General features: G+C 39.5%; 1 protein-coding gene across 3 annotated transcripts in view; it reads right to left on the bottom strand.

Moving 5' to 3' along the window:
* Positions 1–17546, bottom strand: part of whrna (whirlin a) — a 202323-nt gene that overhangs the window by 27910 nt on the left and 156867 nt on the right. For all 3 annotated transcript variants that reach the window (XM_084746018.1, XM_084746019.1, XM_084746021.1), the window contains one exon: positions 1749–1961. In XM_084746018.1, the coding sequence (XP_084602144.1) occupies positions 1749–1961 (213 nt within the window). The remainder of the gene's footprint in view (positions 1–1748; positions 1962–17546) is intronic.

Here is a 17546-nt window from a genome sequence, read left to right as displayed (position 1 = left end):
GTGTTTTCAAAAGTTAATTTGCAATCAATAATACAAACAAACAAACAAACCTATCAAAGCAGCAGTAGAACAGTAAATCCTGTGTTCTGTGAGGTATAATTACTGTTTTTGGCAAAAGAGAGTGGTGGAGTGAAAGACAGTGATATCTGGCTTATATGACAGTGGTTTACAGTGGAGTACAGCACACACTTAAATCAATTTTGATTATCATTTTTAGATGGCTAAAACAGATTTTGCTGCTGACCCTGACCAGCACATTACTTAACCTCTGTGCTGCTACTCTTTGCTTCTCCAAACTGGAGGCGTGTCAACCAACATCTACTTCAGATACTACACTAACTATAGATAAGAATCTAACTTCAAATCATCTAAACTATCCCTTTAAATGCGTCTGTCCACATTTAAATCAACCCTGATCAACATTTATCTGACAGTTGCTAAGATAGTTGAATTTCAATATAAGCAACACAGAAACGGTCTGACAGCTCGACCATGAGCCTGAACCTGTTCTTAACAGAAAGGAAATGTGTGTGTTTATAACTTATAATCAGTTAATCCACAGTGTCAAAATGCTTGGTGTCAACAACAGTTATAAATCATGTGTCCTAATACAAATACAACTGTTAAAAGAAATAGCAGCGATGGTCCCATTCATAACTCTGGAGCTCCTTCATTCTGGGCAAAACTGTATTTTATGGTGATTTAAACAATAAAATTACTTTAAATCATTATACTGAGTTATTTAGTCATTCATGTGGCAGGATTAAAGGTTAACTTTGGTATGTTTCAGCCTGGACCTATTTTTATGTCTAAGTGACTAATGGGGGTGAAGAGAAAATTACAGTTTCTGTAAATGGAGTCTAATGGCAAGAGCTAATCTGCTGTTTCTGGTTACAAACACAATATATACATATATATTTGATCTGGAGGAGGACCAGTTTGCACACACTAATGAAATATACTAATAAATAATATACTGCATTTCTGCCATATTCTGCTCATAAATTTTAGACACTGGACCTTTAATAGAGGTGTGTCTCTGTAGGGATCTTCTCCATAGCTTTGTCAGAATCTGAGCCTGTCAGCAGCAAAACAAGCACTTTTAATGGATATTTCATGGCTTCCAGTTGCTCATAAGGATTACACTGCAGCCTACTTCACAGCTGACGGCTGCAGCAGTCTCGCTCAATACCGGACCGATCTCAAAATTTGTTGACCCCATTAGTTATTTCCACAAAAACATGGGTAAATATGGTCCAGGTTGAAAAATACCAAAGTTACCCTTCATATTTGCACCATAATCGAACTCAAATTTTAGATGACTTCCTCTTGTATTTTTGTACAATTCACAAAAACGAAACCAAAAACAACCCATCCAGTAAGAAAGTTGTACAAAAGCTGTACATACAGTACAAGGCAGCTGGAAAAGCTTTCTGTGGGTGTATGATACAGCCGTGTACTTGAGAAATTGGAAATAAAATCCCTTTGATTTATTGTGTTTTTTACAAGGTGAACTACTGCAGACTGTGAGAAAATCAAAAGACTTTTAAGAGCTGGGGAGGAAGGAAAAACAAAACAGCACTGGGGGTAAAAAGACTTGGGCATAAATCTCAGAAGAGCTCAGACAACTTCAATTCAAAGCTCACAGCGATCACACATGCAGACAGTACAAGAGTACAGAGTTCTGAATAAAAGGAAACTGGTTCTCTTTTGATCTTTTTTTTTTCTCAACCCTCTTCAGCCTTTACCTTTGCGTGCGTGTTGAGCAGCTCGAACAGCGCCACGACTAGCTGCTCCACACCGATGTGTCCGTCCCGGTACTCCTCCACGTAGTAGCCCATGGTCTGCCGCTCCGCCTCCGTCAGCAAGTGGCGGGCCTGCTCCTCCAGCATGGCCCGCGACTGGTTCACCAGGCTAGACAGGGTCACCTGAGAGCCTGCCACACCTTTATAAAACCCAGGCTGGAAAAGAAAAAGACAGGAGATAGAGACTACATTTTAAATATATATTTTTTAAAGAAGCAATATGTAACAACTACGAGTTGTTTCCCCCTTCCCCCTTTCCCCCTCCTGCCCAGGCTTGAGGAAGTTCAGGCAGGCAGCAGGAACACCACAGGAGGGCAAGACAAGTGCAAATAACAAGTGATGACAAATCCTAAAATGTAAGTTGATCAGCTGTTTATAACAGTCAATAGTCTGTCAATGAAAACAAAAGCCCACTACATTCTGCATTAGTTTGAACTCTAACATGAAATGGGCGAACAATAACAGTCATTCAGACCTGGAATGGAAATTTCAGGAGGATGGTCACGGTAATTTTTCTGATTTACTACAGTAGATATATTACTGATTTCTCCTCTAAAATTAATTTATTGTATTTTTATAGAAAATGATTTTATTTTTCAATTCTTGGGTGATGGAGTGAGAGGGAAATGATGATGGGGAAGAAAATCAAAGAGGTGAAGAATAGGTCAGGGAGAATGATGGCACCAGCTGTGATATAGGATTTTATAGAAAATGGAGTGGTGGGGAGAAGATGATAGAGAAGAAGAAGAAGAGGGTAGAAAGGAGGAGGGGAAAATGAGAAAAGAATGACAAGAATAAGATGAAAAAAAAGGAAGAGTTAGGAATGAGGAGGAGGAGGGGTTTTTGGAGGGGGAGGGTGAAGGAGATGTGATGGGGAGGTTGTGAGGAAGGAGGAAAAGATGTGAGGAAGGAGGAGGAGAACACAGGAAGAGTAGGAGGAAGAAGTGATGGATTGGGAGGAAGGAGGGAGAGATAACCACAAAGACCCAGAGGTGACAGGGGAGCAGGAGGCGGGTTAGAGAGGAGACGAGGGCAGGGAAGCGATCAGGCGGACAGAAAAAGAACAAGAACATAAATTACACCTACATACATTGAACTAACCATCAGTCCTCTCATCCCAAAAGTATAAATTATCATCCTACGTCCCTCTTCCTGCTGTCCTACCCTCATCCATTATCATTAAAGCTGTGTGGCGCTCACACCACAGCTTGCAGCGGGGCAGAAACTGTGTCGTTCACACATGTGGGTGGCAGGTTTTTTTTTTTGTTTTTTTTTTCATTTTACAGCTTTCATATCTGTCCCCGGTGTGTCAGCTGGCTCCTCTGCCAATCAGAGGAACAACACTCTGCCACTTCAGAAAACTGATGAGCTGCCAATATCACTTCTCTGCTCCATATCTGCTCCTTTTTTCATCTCCCTCTCTCAGCCCGCTCCTTTTCTTTTCTCAGTTATCTGCTCGCTAGCACGCAGCTTTTCTTTAATTAACTCCTTAATCAAAGACACCACTTCAAAGTCACAGCTTCGGGCTCTGTGTCTGCCTGTGTTGGTATGAGACGGAAACAGGAGGAAGAAACAGGCCTGGCGCTGGCTTCCCCTCCTCCTCCTCCTTAACTCTCATCCTCAACTCTTCGTCCATCTGTATCATCGGCAGTAGCTGTCCCGGTGTCCCGGCCTGAGCAGAGCCAACAACTGTTTTATGCCCAAGGTGAACTGTGGCTCTACCCTGCCTGAATCTTAATCACCTCAATGCTTACCACGGAAATTCCTCTAAAGCATCCGCGTCCCAGTTACTTAGCTCAAGGGCGCCACGGAGGGAACCGATGGGACCACACGAGAGGCATGCAAGCAGTCAGTCTGTCTCTGGCAGTTGCATTAGAGGGCAGATTGGCACTTGAGGGAGCTAATGAAATCGGTCGTCACTCAACTGGAGTGGAACACCTGCAGTCTCCTGCTAATGAGGTCTGCTTGAGAGGGCGGCGCACGAGGACGCAGAGAGGGTGCTTTTACTGTAAAAGCATGATTTTACAGTTAATGGACATCCGGTAAAGCTGGTCCGTTTTGTTGGATCCAATCCATCTCTGAGGTCATTCTCTGGCCGGGGTTTGTTAAACGCCATGATAAGCTGATTGGCACTTTTATCGCCGTGACCAACAACAACAACAACAACCACCACCGCTGACATCCAATCGATAAAGAGGGAATCAGATAAAGCCGGATCAAAAGCCGGCCGAGTTACGACCTGGAAATGTCACGCACTTTATCTCTGCTAAACCTCGACTCCATTTAACAATAGAAAGAGTAGAGAAAAGTTGAAATAAAGTAAGTAAAGGCATTTTTCCAGCAGATATGAGACTATTCTCCTCTGTGTGTTGCTGAATCAAAACTCCATTAGTGTCAACATTAACTCCTGCCTTACAAAAACCACTCTGCTTCTGTCAGGGTCGTGGAGTACAGCAGACTGCACTTCCACTGCACCTTACTTATCTGTAAACAGAGCTCAAAATATCGCTGCAAATGACTTTTATGCAGAGGCTTCCTGAAAAAAAAAAACAAGCAAATGTCTGGCTGAGCTGCTGGGCTGAAGAGGCCCACATGGCCGTCAGAAACCTCTTTGTGCCAACAAGCAAAAAAACAAATGGGATGACTAACGCTGCTGGATTCAAACTGGCTTCTAAAAATGAAGAAGAGTGGCTCTGTTGGGCAAAAAAGATCCGCTCTGTGGTTTTAGAAAAGGGTCTGCGGCAATTCAGAGAAACAAACGGCTGAGTGAGTGTGAAATCTGAAAACAGCCCGAGCAGTAGTTCGTAAACTGTTCTCTACACAAGTTTATCAGAGTTGCTTTTCACATTTACAATGTGGTGACAAATCTAATCACTGTCTGGATCATACTCACATCTTTCTGAGTGAACAAAGTGCTACATTTATCCACCACTCCAGAGTTGAAGGGAGCTGGTTGGGTTGGTTAATGAACAGCACCTCCTCATTATGTTAACACTGAATGGAATCAGAGCAGTATTATACTTTCTGCAAAGAATATTTCTCAGTTGTTTCAACCATGTCATTTTAAATTAATTATAGATTTTTATACTCTGACTACTGAGAATTCTCAGTTCTGAATGGCTAGAAGGTGTAGACTAACTTTTATTAACCAGACAGTATAGAGAGGTGAAGTCACACACTTTCTGAATGGCAAGAATATATATGTATATACTGCATTTGAATTGTGCCACAAATTAGACATACATTGTCTATTTTAAACATAATTTTAAAAGAACATCCTGGTTTGTACAGGTTTGTTGTAGTTTAGTTTAGTTTTATGTGAAATCGCTCATTGAACAACATCTTGCATCTCGTTATCAGGTTGACCTGCTCTTTCCACAGACAGACACAGATTATAAACCCCTGGTAGAGTACTAAGATCACTTCTGTGGTAGTTCCTGCCACATCAGGAGTCTCCAGGACCACATTTTGCCATGATGATACACACACTCACACGAGCCCCTTTCAGCCTGTTCAAAGCGGGATTGTTATGCCATTATTCTGTCTCACCCTTCTGTATTAAAGTTACAGTCATGCAATGGGGAGGCTTATTTGTTCCGCCTCTTATTTGCCATCGGAGGTAGTAATAGAGCTGAATTGAGATCTGTGTAAGAGGGTGAGACGGCAGCAAGCTGTTGTGTAACACGTTGACTGCTGTTTATGATTATGCTTTTTATACTTATTTCACAGACTTGTCAGCTGTATCAACAGAGAGCATATATATTATATATATATATATATATATATATATATATATATATATATATATATATATATATATATATATATATATATATATATACATACATATATACATATGTATATATATATGTGTGTATATATATATATATATATATATGTATACATATGTATATATACACACACACACAAACACAGGCAGGAAAGAAATATCTCCCTAGAGATCATCACACATGACGATGGACCTTTTAACTTAACTTAACTATTACAGAGGTAGCGATGGCTTGTTTATCCAAGAACACACACAAAGCTTTACATGATAAATTCATGAGATTATTAGCTTGTTGAACAAAAACCACTCTGCTGAGCTGTTTTGTTATATAAGATGGTTGCAGTATCATAGCGCCGTTTTTGGTTCAGTGTAAAAAAGCAACCACAGCATAGAGACGCTGTCTGTGTAAAAAGGGCTAGAGACTCACATGGTGAAAACAATACCAGTTAAACGATGTTGCCGTTGATAATCAATGCAGTAGTATTGAACTATGTTAACAAAAGGCTTAGTTAAAGATCTTGGAGCTCGTGTTATTTGCCACCAACAAAAAAGTTAAGCAACCTCTCCTTGACAAACATGCACATCTTATTTCAAATTTTATTTGTTTAATTTGTTTTGTTTGTGATATTTGTGTGAATCTGGACAACCAAATCCACTAACTGCAGGAGAGGGAAGGAGGAGGACTTTTGAAAGTTTCAGAAAGTTTAACCTGTAGGGTTGGGGGACATCTTCAGGGGGAAGGACAGAGGGCTGGAGAGGCCATGCAACCAACACTGGACAAAAAATAAAAAGATGTGGAGAGACCACAAATCAGACAGAGAGCGCGGGAAAGAGAGACAGTCTCCCTGCAGAGAGAGAGCCTGCTTTGTGAGAGAGATGTAATGTTATCTCTGCTGGAGAGGCAGTTTCAATAATATTGTTCAGCAGAATGCAGAGCTGTTCTCTATTCTTGAGATTGAGAGCAATCACTAAAATTTCTCTGTCGCTCCCAATTTAAAACTGGCGCCGTCATGAATTTAAAACTCCAAGCTCAGCCTTGTGAATCACTTCATGTTTAGGTAGTTGTCACCTACCAACACAAATAGCAAATTCTGAGGAACTATACTGATCATGATGTTTAAAACAGAGGAGCCAGTTGAGTCAACTGGTGATAACGTAACCCCATAACATCACAAGCGTCATGTTTTTTTTAATAAGACAAAAAATGACAATAAGAAACATGTCTCCAGTCTTAAAAGCATCTGGCTGAATAAATGTACAATATGTAATTTCTGCTGCTAATCATCATCATGGATCATGGGAGTTGTTATGTTCACTTTTACACAGCCGCCATAGTTGATAAAAATCTATCTGATTTGACTCTGAAATCATGTTCATGGATGAAGTAATCCAGCAACTTTCAGGAGGAAGTTATAGCAACCAGCAACTAGCTAGTAACCAGGTGGAGATGCACCATTAGGTTGAATGAATTATGTATTTTTCCATATTTGAACATTGTTGGGAATATTTGGTACAGAGTAAGTACACAGCTCAACAAAATGTGTACAATATTACTGTCACTAATAATTGATAATAAAACTATTACCTGCAGCCCTACATATGATCTGCATCACTTGACAAAATAATCTTAACTCAGGTTCATTTAGAAGCTTTTTTCCAGAGTTTTCAAACTGTCAGTCAGCAAACAGCTGAGAAAAAGGGAAAGATGACAATGACAATGACCAAAAGTTACTCACTGTGTTTAAACAAATGGAATATGGTGCAGCATGAAAGTCTTTTATCAAAGAAAGAAAGAAAGAAAGAAAGAAAGAAAGAAAGAAAGAAAGCTCAAGAGGACCGTTTACATGCAACATTGAAGACCAACTTGGAACCCAGACAGTGGTTACCATCTCTATAAGATATGGATGAAAGCTCAGTGAAAAGACAGTGATTGAACCTGATGTTAAGATCATTCTTTTAAAAGAAACCTGTTCCATCTCTTTTACCATGATGAAGGGAAGTAAAAATAGATTCTTACTAAAGTAAAGAAGATTTCCTTGATTTGTTACATCCCTGCACTCTGCCTGTGTTTGCAAACAAATGAGGACATTATTTCCTCTTGCAGGGATTTTAAGCCCTTTTCTCTGAACACAAAAACAGGACGAAGAAAATCCCAAAAAAATAAAGAAGAGGAAAGATTGCCATGCCAACGCTGTAAAAATTGATTGCACATGATGGTGGCACAGATTGTGTCTGACCTGTCGGGGCAGAGCCTGGTATTAAAACCTGAGGCCTACAGACAGGACAAGTGTACCTTTGCCATGTTGTAATATTACAGTCTTAGAAACACCCAGTAAACTAGCTTCTCAATTCCATCACCGATTCCCAGCTGTCAGAACCTTAAGGTCTCCTGTATGTAAACTTTAAGAGGGTCTTTGCAACGCCGGGAAGTGACGATAACACACATATTTACTACATCACTGGCACTCTCCACAGGTACCTGTATTCCCGAGGGTGAATATGTTCTGATTTAATCACATTCAATTGCTAATAATCCTCCATCAGATGGAGAAATAAGAGTCACTCATTGACAAAACAAACCATAAAAGAAATGTGTCGAAGCCGTGCAGTCAGATTTTGTCCGCTGCTCAATGATGAGGCTCAAAGCAGCCTTGATCTCATTCAGAACGCATCGCCAATGAGTGGAATCGACCCTGCTTTTATCGCAATTTAGGACTGCTAATCAACTTCATCAAGGGGATAGATGATCGCTTATCACTGCAACAGTTTCTCTCAGCCCTCTTAGATCGGTGTGTCTGTGTGTTACTGCTCAGAGAGCAGCCACATCTGCGAAATTCTTTCATGCATCAGGAATTATTATTAGAAACAGAATCAATATCTGTGACTGGATCAGAATTTAATGTTAGGCAATTACCTGATTACCTACAAGGCTACTGATTTACAATATGCAGGCAGAAAATACATGACCTTATAGTTAGAACATGATATGTTGAAACACAAAGCATCTCTGCTGCTAATGGTTAATGACATTTATTAAACATTTGACTAATGAATACAGATTGAGATCGTTTCTACAAGACATATTTGTTTTTTCTTAGCATTTACATTCAAGTAGTTTAATGCAATTTATATTTAATGTATCAAATGATTTAGTTTGAAATACTCAAAACCTATGTCCTGTTTAATTTGTGAAAATGCAGCTGCAGACTGCAGACTGTCTAATCCACTGTGTGGGAGACAGTCTCAGATGGTTCAAAGCTCAGGGGAGGTGGCTGTGCAAAGCTCTTTAACAAGAGGTGAGGGGGCGATTGGCCAGACGTGCTTGCCAAACCGACCAGTTAGTATTTTCTTTTGTTAAAAAAAATAAATAAATAAATAAATACAAAACAGTTCAGCAAAAGTATAAGCAGGGCTTGAATGGCACAGTGGCTTTCAGGGTCCTATTTTCCAGTCAAGCACATGTGCAAACATGGGATTGCGTGGTCAGTTGCAGGGTTATTATGACAGACATTGTACTATCACTACTGCAGACAGTTAATACTGTCAGTAACATTCTGCAGAGGCTACACAACAGAAATATAAGGCTACTGTTTCAAAATCAAAGAATAGCCTACATTTAATATTCAGAAAAAACAACAACAAACAAAATCACGAAACTGTTTTCTCTTCATGATTGCTCACATCACACATTGTTCAGCAAACTTGTGTTTACTGCAGAGAAATTAAGAGACTTCTTCGCTGTTTGAGGCTTTTAAGGCTTTTATAGAGCTGAGTGTCAGCATCAACATCACCATCTGATCTTTGTGGATGTAAAATTAATGTGAAGAGTTCTTGACTCAAAATTAACTCACTGAGACATTTGTTTTTACATGAGAGGACTTTACATAAGGTATCACAGGCATCTAGAATCAGCTGTTTTGCGGCTTGCATCTTTCTCTCTCACACTCTCTCTCTCTCCCTTCCCTGCCATTTCCCATCTGTTTGTGGATTGTTATAATCAAGGGGAAACAGAATTAGGGCTGAAAGTTATATTTGCTACAGGAAAAGTCGGACAGGAACTGAAGTGACATGCGGCGGTCTGTCTATTGACCTTCTCCACTCTGTGTCAGAACCATGGACAGAGCAGCTGCCCCGGTGGCACAAAGAACAAACAGCATGCAAAACATTGTGTTAATTAATGAAGATAAATGTTCAGAAATTATGATGCATTGTCCTCTTCAGGGGAGCCGATCTCCCCTTAGCTCCCCCATAATTCAAACATCAGTGTAAATATGAAGAAGTATAAACCAAACCTTTGTGTTTTAAAGCCATAATGGACTCATTTCTGTCCCCTGAAGCCAGAGGGCAGCAAAACATCCACTGGTGCTTTACAAACTGTAGTATTACTGACTTTAGATTCAGACAACTCCCTCTGTCTTGTTATAGTCACAAACCTGCTGCTTGGGGATGTTACCAATATGGCGCCCATGTGAACAAACAGCTCTTCAGTGAGGCTTTGTTTATACAGGCTCTATAATTCCTCATCATGCACACTGTCTAAGTATTTATAAAGTACTCGTTCTGCTCCTGAGCTCTCTCCAATCAATGATGTTCTTTCTGCTCTTTGCTTCGATCCATGATGAGCTGTACGCAGACATATTTCAGCTCCTGGCTTCAGACTGTTGCTGCAGTCGTCTTGGACATTATCAATGTTTATCAGTGCAGAAGAGCGCCGACTGGTTGGCAGGCACGATCTGTTGGTTTAGAAATCACACTCATACAAGCATCGCTGCAACAGGACCAGCTCATGGCTGGCAGAGTTGAAATCTGGATATCAATAATCTTGATATTATCACCAGGCTGACAGATACTTTGCTTTTTTCAACTACATCTACTTCCTCACCAGCCTGTCAACAGAAAAGCAGCCCAAACACGAAGCATGTCGTTGTGACTGTGTTGCCAAAAGTATGGCACATTTGTGTTTCCAGTTGGGGAGAGTGAATCATATACTCTGATGGTCACTGTGCAGTCTGCATACATATGAGGATGATAACATAGTCACAAAGTATCCTGATTAATAAAACTGTCTTATTGCTTATCCCACAAAATCTAAGCTTTATAAACCAGCTTGTCAGTCATTTATAAGAGAAAATGGAAAATCTGAACAAACTTAACTGTGCATGAAATAGAGCAGGTTGTTATGGAGGTTGATCCCAGATGGGCCTCCCTGTCTGGATTGATTATCCTAATTGCCAAGTTACCAATAAGCAAAAATGAGTTGAGTGACAGGCTGTCACAAGAGAACCAGCTCTGATTAAGCTGCCTTCTTTCATCCTGATTCACACATTCAGACACACTACGCTCAGTACACGTTTGATATGAAATTCTTCAGCCTTGTTGTAAAGTAAAAACTAATTTTTACTGAGCTGGATTTAAATTTGTGTGGCATAATTTACACCCTGTCCGAGCCTGTTTATCATTCAATTCAGGCCAGTGGAATTCATTCAGCCATTGTTCACAAAATGTCTAATTCTTTTAATTCAGTCTCAGACATGTTTGTCCTTTCAAGCGGTGGGAATCCAATTCCATTTCTGTTGTTTGTTGCCCATGCTTTTCTGTAAAACCTCCAGAAAATACAATGAATCCAGCATGACTGTGTATGCAAGCAGGCAGATTTGATTTAGAGCATCCAAAAGTACCTTGCTACTGCAACACAGGAAGTCTCAATTAAATTTGTCTTTATCTTTGGGAAGCATTAACTTTCAAAGTTGCAGGATTCATCTTGATGATGAAAACAGAACATCTTAAAGAGATAATTCAGGTTATTTTAAGTGAGGTTGCATGAGCTACTAGTCCATATATTAATTTAATTATACTATATTACCTACAGTAGATGGTGTTTGGTACACCTCAGTTTGAAGTTGCAGGACTATGAGAAGTACGCAGCTAAGCGATGTACCGCTGTGGACAGGATCAGCAGCAAAAAACATACTTTGGCCACCTAAAAAAGGCACATGTAAAAAAAATCCATATTAGTTTATGTGTGTGCTATATTAATAATATTTTCATTGCTTTACCTTGCTGTCAGACAGCCTTTTCCAACAGAAAACCACTGTTATACAAGCTAAATATCAGTCTTCTTTTGCTAAATGAGACACCACAGGCAAAAACTTTGTTGTGTGACTTCAGTGTTTTAAAAGCTTAGTTTGGAAGTCAATCAGTAATACAAACTAGCTAACCAATCAAGGTAGAAGTAGACCTGCAACTCCTAAGTTCTGCCAAGTAAAATGACTGATTTCACCAGTGGAGTTTTGTTGAGTGAGATAGGGTGATATTTGGCTCATGAAACATATTCTAAATATAGTGTACATTTAAACTGATACTGATTTTTTTTTTCAGATGGGACTTTTTTAAGTGGCTAAAATGCATCTTGCTGCTGACCCAGTCTATGACAGTACATTCTTTAGGTTTGGTGCTGGAAGTCCTTTCTGCTGCTCAAACTGGGAGCAGGTTGTCTGGAATTTCCTGTAGGTAAAACACTATAAATATGCACCTGAAACAACACTGCTACAAATAATTCAGACTATCCCTTTAAGATTCAGCTCGGTACATTGGCTTTCGGCTTTGAGCACCCGCAGATTTGGAATTTCAGGGGTTTATTTTTGAATATTTTCAGGTTTCAGGGAGAACTTTTCCAGATTTTGTACTGTATGTGCAGTCCTGCTGACAAATCTATTATTTATGTTGTTTCTCTTTTATTGTTTTATGTCATTACATCCATGATCAGTTTACTGACCTCCTGAAATCGTGGTAAACCTTTAAATTTAAGCGATCACAGGCTGACAAAAGCAATATTTACTCTTGTTATTTGCTGTAATACATTTTGTTGTCTCTCAAACAACATTCATTTGCTCTATATTGAGGCCCAAATGGGGTCAGAGCAGAATTAATGATTGAGAATTGCTTTGTGACCTATCCTTAATTAATTAGCTTATCGGTCTGACTTGGCCTTTGGGCTGCAATTACATGATGGTGGGAGAGGGGAGGGGTGGAGGGGTGTTTTGTAAGGACGGAGGATGTGACCGCTGGGATGTGCTGAAACCACAGGCACGAGCCGAGGGAGAGACAATGAGGAGATGCAAAACACAAAACCTCTCAGCTTGTTTTCAGCACAATCACAGGCAGATCATTCTAAGAAAGATTAATATTTATGCTGAGGATGTGTTGCCACAGTGTGAGGTTAGCAGTGGGGGTCGACTCCAACAGAGGCTTTCTGGCTCACATGGAGGAGCAGCAGGGCTCTGAATTATCACCTCCTTTCCTGCTGCCGAGCCCTAAAGCCCTGCTGCTACATATCTTTTCCTCCTAATGTCCTCTCTCTTTTTCTGTTTCCTTGTGCATGCACCTCTATCGCTCCCTCTCTCTCTTTCTCTCTCTCTCTCTCTCTCACACACACACACACACACACACACACACACACACACACACACTGACTCACTATCATACATACACACTTGAATACAAGCACAGAGCAGCAGCCAGTCCACCTACATGTACTCCAGTTGTTTTGCCTTAACCTGAGCATGTACATTTTGACTCTCATAATAAAAATTGTGGTTTTATTTCTGTATTTCCTGCATCTTTATGCCTTCAAATAGTTCTTGGGGTTCTTACAAGTTTGTAAGGGATTTCTATAGCTGCTGTAGCACAGAGCGATGGTTATGAAGGACTTTTTGCTTTTGCATTTAAAGAGAAATCTGTAATATATTTACTGTAATAAATCATAAAATGATCACAATATGTAATCAGAGATCAATGAAACATGTTAAGTTGAAATACTGGCTTCTATGGCATCAACGCTGCAGCTGTGGTGCTCCCCTCTGAAAGTTCTTTTATGGGCTAGAACAACTGTTTTTGTTTGAATGTTTCACATTAAATTGAGTTCAAACTAATGCTGAATGTTCATCAAATGAGTAAGTGTGTGTTTGTGAGTTTTAGGGAATCATTAATAATTTTTTATAAGGTGTAGATGTTTGACAGAAGTGAGACGGGCAGTCATTCAACTCAAAGTCGGGAGTGTGTATTTTCAGAGCAGTGGGATTTTATTTTCGGGTAAACTGGCTTAACTTCACATTAATAGACAACTGACAGTTATTAAAAGTTGATCAACTTATAGTGGAGGACTCCTCCTCTCTTGTTATTGTCAGTTTTCAATGTTGTGCTTGTTTTGTGATCCTGCAGTGTTCCTGCAGCCTGCAGAGCTTTCCCAGCTTTTGGGAGCAGGAAGCTGGGGGAAACAACTCACTTCAACCATAGATCGCATATGAAATAGGTTGAAATCCTATTTACTGTCTCCTACTATACAGTCTGTGGTTCCAACTCACTATTTGTTCTGCTCTAGTCATTTTTGCACATGGAAGTGCTACATATTGCTCATTTAAAACACCTGAAATACAAAACATGGCGAAAGGATCATGGACATATATGTTCATTCCATAAATATTTGCAGGTTTTGCATGGTCAGGGCTCTATTCATCCAGTCAAGTTCTACACCAAACTGAGAGAGCAGGTTTTAATTGCCTTGCCTCCATGCAAACCTTGTTTCGTATTAAAATTAACTTGCTTTACAGTCAACATCTTCTTCTCATTACATCCAAGCAAATAACAAACTGCCAGCAGCTGATTTGATAGTTCTTGCATGTCTGTACACCGTAGAGACTGTGCACAAATGAACGACTGAATGCACTCAGGCTACATCGTACTGCATGCATATAAGGATGACAACATAGGATCAGAATATGCTGATTTAGAAAACTGTGTGTTTAAGAATGAATGAGTAAAGACAACTTTAATAAGTACTTGATATATAATTAAGCCTGACATGTGGTTGACCTGAGGGGACTCAGTGTCCTTCAGATTAGAGTGTTTCATGTTTTGTCTTAGAAGCGCCAGCCTGTCTGGCACACAGATATCTTGAACACTGGATAAAGTCTTAACCGCTGTTGTGACATTGACATGGTTGCTTATGTAACGTAGCGCCCTCCTGTCTAGTGTCCTGATGATACGTTATTCTGCATGACGTCAGACATACTGTATGAAACCAAGTGAACTGTGCCCATGTGTACACGCTATATCAATATCCTCTCTGTTTATAGATATCTGTTGTATTAAGCGCATATATTCAAGTCAGAACAACTGAGGCTGACTGACTTTATTCTTTTGTTCATCAAAGTGAAGTCTGAGGTTTGATCAAAGTGAAATTTTTCTTAATCTCTGCCCTATTTAACCTTAATCTCTGCTCATCCCACAAAATCTAAGATTTATAAATATCAGCTTGTCAATCATTCGTAAAATAGAAAAAGGAAAATCTAATAAATCTACAGAGAAATTTAACTGTGCATGAAACAGAGCAGGTTGTTATGGAGGTCGATCCCAGATGGGCCTTCCTGTCTGGTTTGATTATCTTAATTTGCGAGTTATCAATAAGCAAAAATGAGTTGAGTGACAGGCTGTCACAAGAGAACCAGCTCTGATTAAGCTGCCTTCTTTCATTGTGATTCACACATTCAGGGCTGAGGTCGGGGCTCTGTGCACCCAGTCAAGTTCTACACCAAACTGGTAGAGCCATTTCTTTATGGTCCTGGGTTTGTGCATGAGGGGAACTGTCATGTTGAAACAGGAAAGAGACAAACTCGAACTTTTGGGAAAAGTTGGAAGCACACTATTGTCTAAATATATATTTCTATGATGATTTACCTTCACTGGGACAAAGTGAGCCAAACCATGAAAAAAGGATGAATATTTTTGGCATGATAACATTATATAATGCCAAATACCATTATTAAAACAGTCTGAAGTTAGAAAAAAAAAAGAAACATTCTTAATTGTAGATAAAAGATGAAATAAAAGTTTCAGGTGTTTGAAAACTACCTTGTCTGGGACAGACATTCAGGCCTCATTTGGGCTTGATTAGATTAAATTGTTTTTTCTTTCTTTGGTAATTTGCAACGCTAGTTATTTTCATATCTAAATGTGCTCAAGAATTCATATAAATAAAAATGGTAAATTAAAATGTACAATTTTAATGATGTTTGAATATTACTATGCCAATCACGACACATCATCAGGTAAAGACATACATGTTTTGCCACTGTTAGCTACTATAGCTGATGTTCCATTGTATGCAGTGACACAGAGGGGATTGTTGTTTGAAAAGAAAAAGTGATGTGGGAGACAACCCTGTACCAATAAAAGCTCTAAAGCATGTGGTGAGGAAACATGACCCTGAACACATTAAATTTGGATTCATATTGGCAGGCAGTGACGCTAAGCTGAAAACACAGTGTTGCGAATGTCCTGTAAAAGGAGATGCTAAAATCATTGACGCTCCAGAGGCACAAAGCACCTGGGATGTGTTGGGAAGCCAAAACAATATTTCTTTAGGAAAAGGGACAGGCTCCAGGCGCAGCAGAAAGTTATCACAACATTAACAACTCAGTCAAAAGCCAGCCATATGGCTGTAACTCTTGTAGCTCAGAGCAAAGAAAATGATGCTCATAAAGGAGCTATTTTCTTCTCTCTTTTTGTAATGTAATGTTTTTGTCTCGTTTAATTGGGAAATCGGTCGTCGGAAATTTTCTCCAATCATCACTGGGCCTTATGTTACAAAAGGTTGAGAACCCACGGTCTAGGGTGCAGACAAATATTAAACAGAAAACCTCTTATATGAAATAAGCAATATGGTTTTACATTTGTAAGATAATATTGTATTCATGTTGGAGTAAAAAGCTAATTAGGGACATTTATTTTTAATGTTATTAACTGTATTATCCTTGATCATTTGCCAACATTGTTTATGTGACATTCATGCCAATAAAGCATAAAGCATAAAGCCTATTGAATTGAAAGGTAAAACTCTATAAACTATAAATATAGAAGATGAGTGGAAAGGCTTCGACAATAAAAATACAGCAACCCCACAATAAACACATTTACTCATCCATACATGAAAAGTACATGGAAATGCATGCAAACATCAACACATACACATTATGACTTACACGCACACACACAACGATTCATGTTGCTTTGGGCTGTTTCATCTGGGAGATCAAACAACATGTATTTCATGAAGGTCAGTGTATAGGACAGGGTTGAATTGGATACACAGCATGGTTCAAACAGCATGATACAAGGCCAACAATAGCACACTGTTGACACCGTGTAATAACAGTCACTATCATAATCACCCCAACGACCATGAGGTGTTCAGGTACTGTAGAGGGATTGTAGAGGACAGTGGAGAAGGTAAAATTACAGGTTTAAATATATTGACACTGCTTCACATGGAGGGAAGAGGAGCAGACACCACTGTGCTGGTGTTGACAGCTGCTGACAACTTTTATAAAGTTTTACAACGTTTTTTTAAAACTGTTGTTTTGTTTCAATTAATTACTTATTGCAGGTTTAATCATACCTTAACCAGAGCTACCATGATGAGTCTTAAGGAGTCATTGAGGTCGTACTCAGTGGATTTTTAGCATGATAGCGGCATGGCTCTATGGATGGCAGTGTCAGTTGGTCTGTCAGCTAGTCCATCAGTTAGTCCACCACTTTGGTCCAGGACTGAAATATACTTATTAGATTGACTGAAATGTTTGGCCAGTTTTGACTGTGAACTGTCATTGCAGCAAGTATGGATTAGCACATTGTACAGACATTCATGGTTCCCAGAGGATTTATTAACTTTTCCTCTTGCACAACCTGGACGTTTGTGGTTTTGAGTGAAATGTCTCAACAACTATTAGGTGGACTGCCATTAAATTTTGTGCTTATTTAACTGGTTTATGACCAAATACCTGCAAACCTAAAGGCTTTCCCATCAGAGCCACTGTGAAGGGGGTGTGGAAGACCAGGGGAGAAATATAGAGTGAAACAAAGGTGAATGAATATGATCTGTGTAGTCACTAAAA

This window comes from Lutjanus erythropterus, chromosome 20 (genome assembly GCF_056507025.1).
Source record: "Lutjanus erythropterus isolate fLutEry1 chromosome 20, fLutEry1.hap2, whole genome shotgun sequence".
NCBI classification, from domain to species: Eukaryota; Metazoa; Chordata; class Actinopteri; order Lutjaniformes; family Lutjanidae; genus Lutjanus; species Lutjanus erythropterus.
The sequence above is the reverse complement of the archived record's forward strand: the minus strand, read 5'-3'. Positions and strand labels throughout refer to the sequence as shown.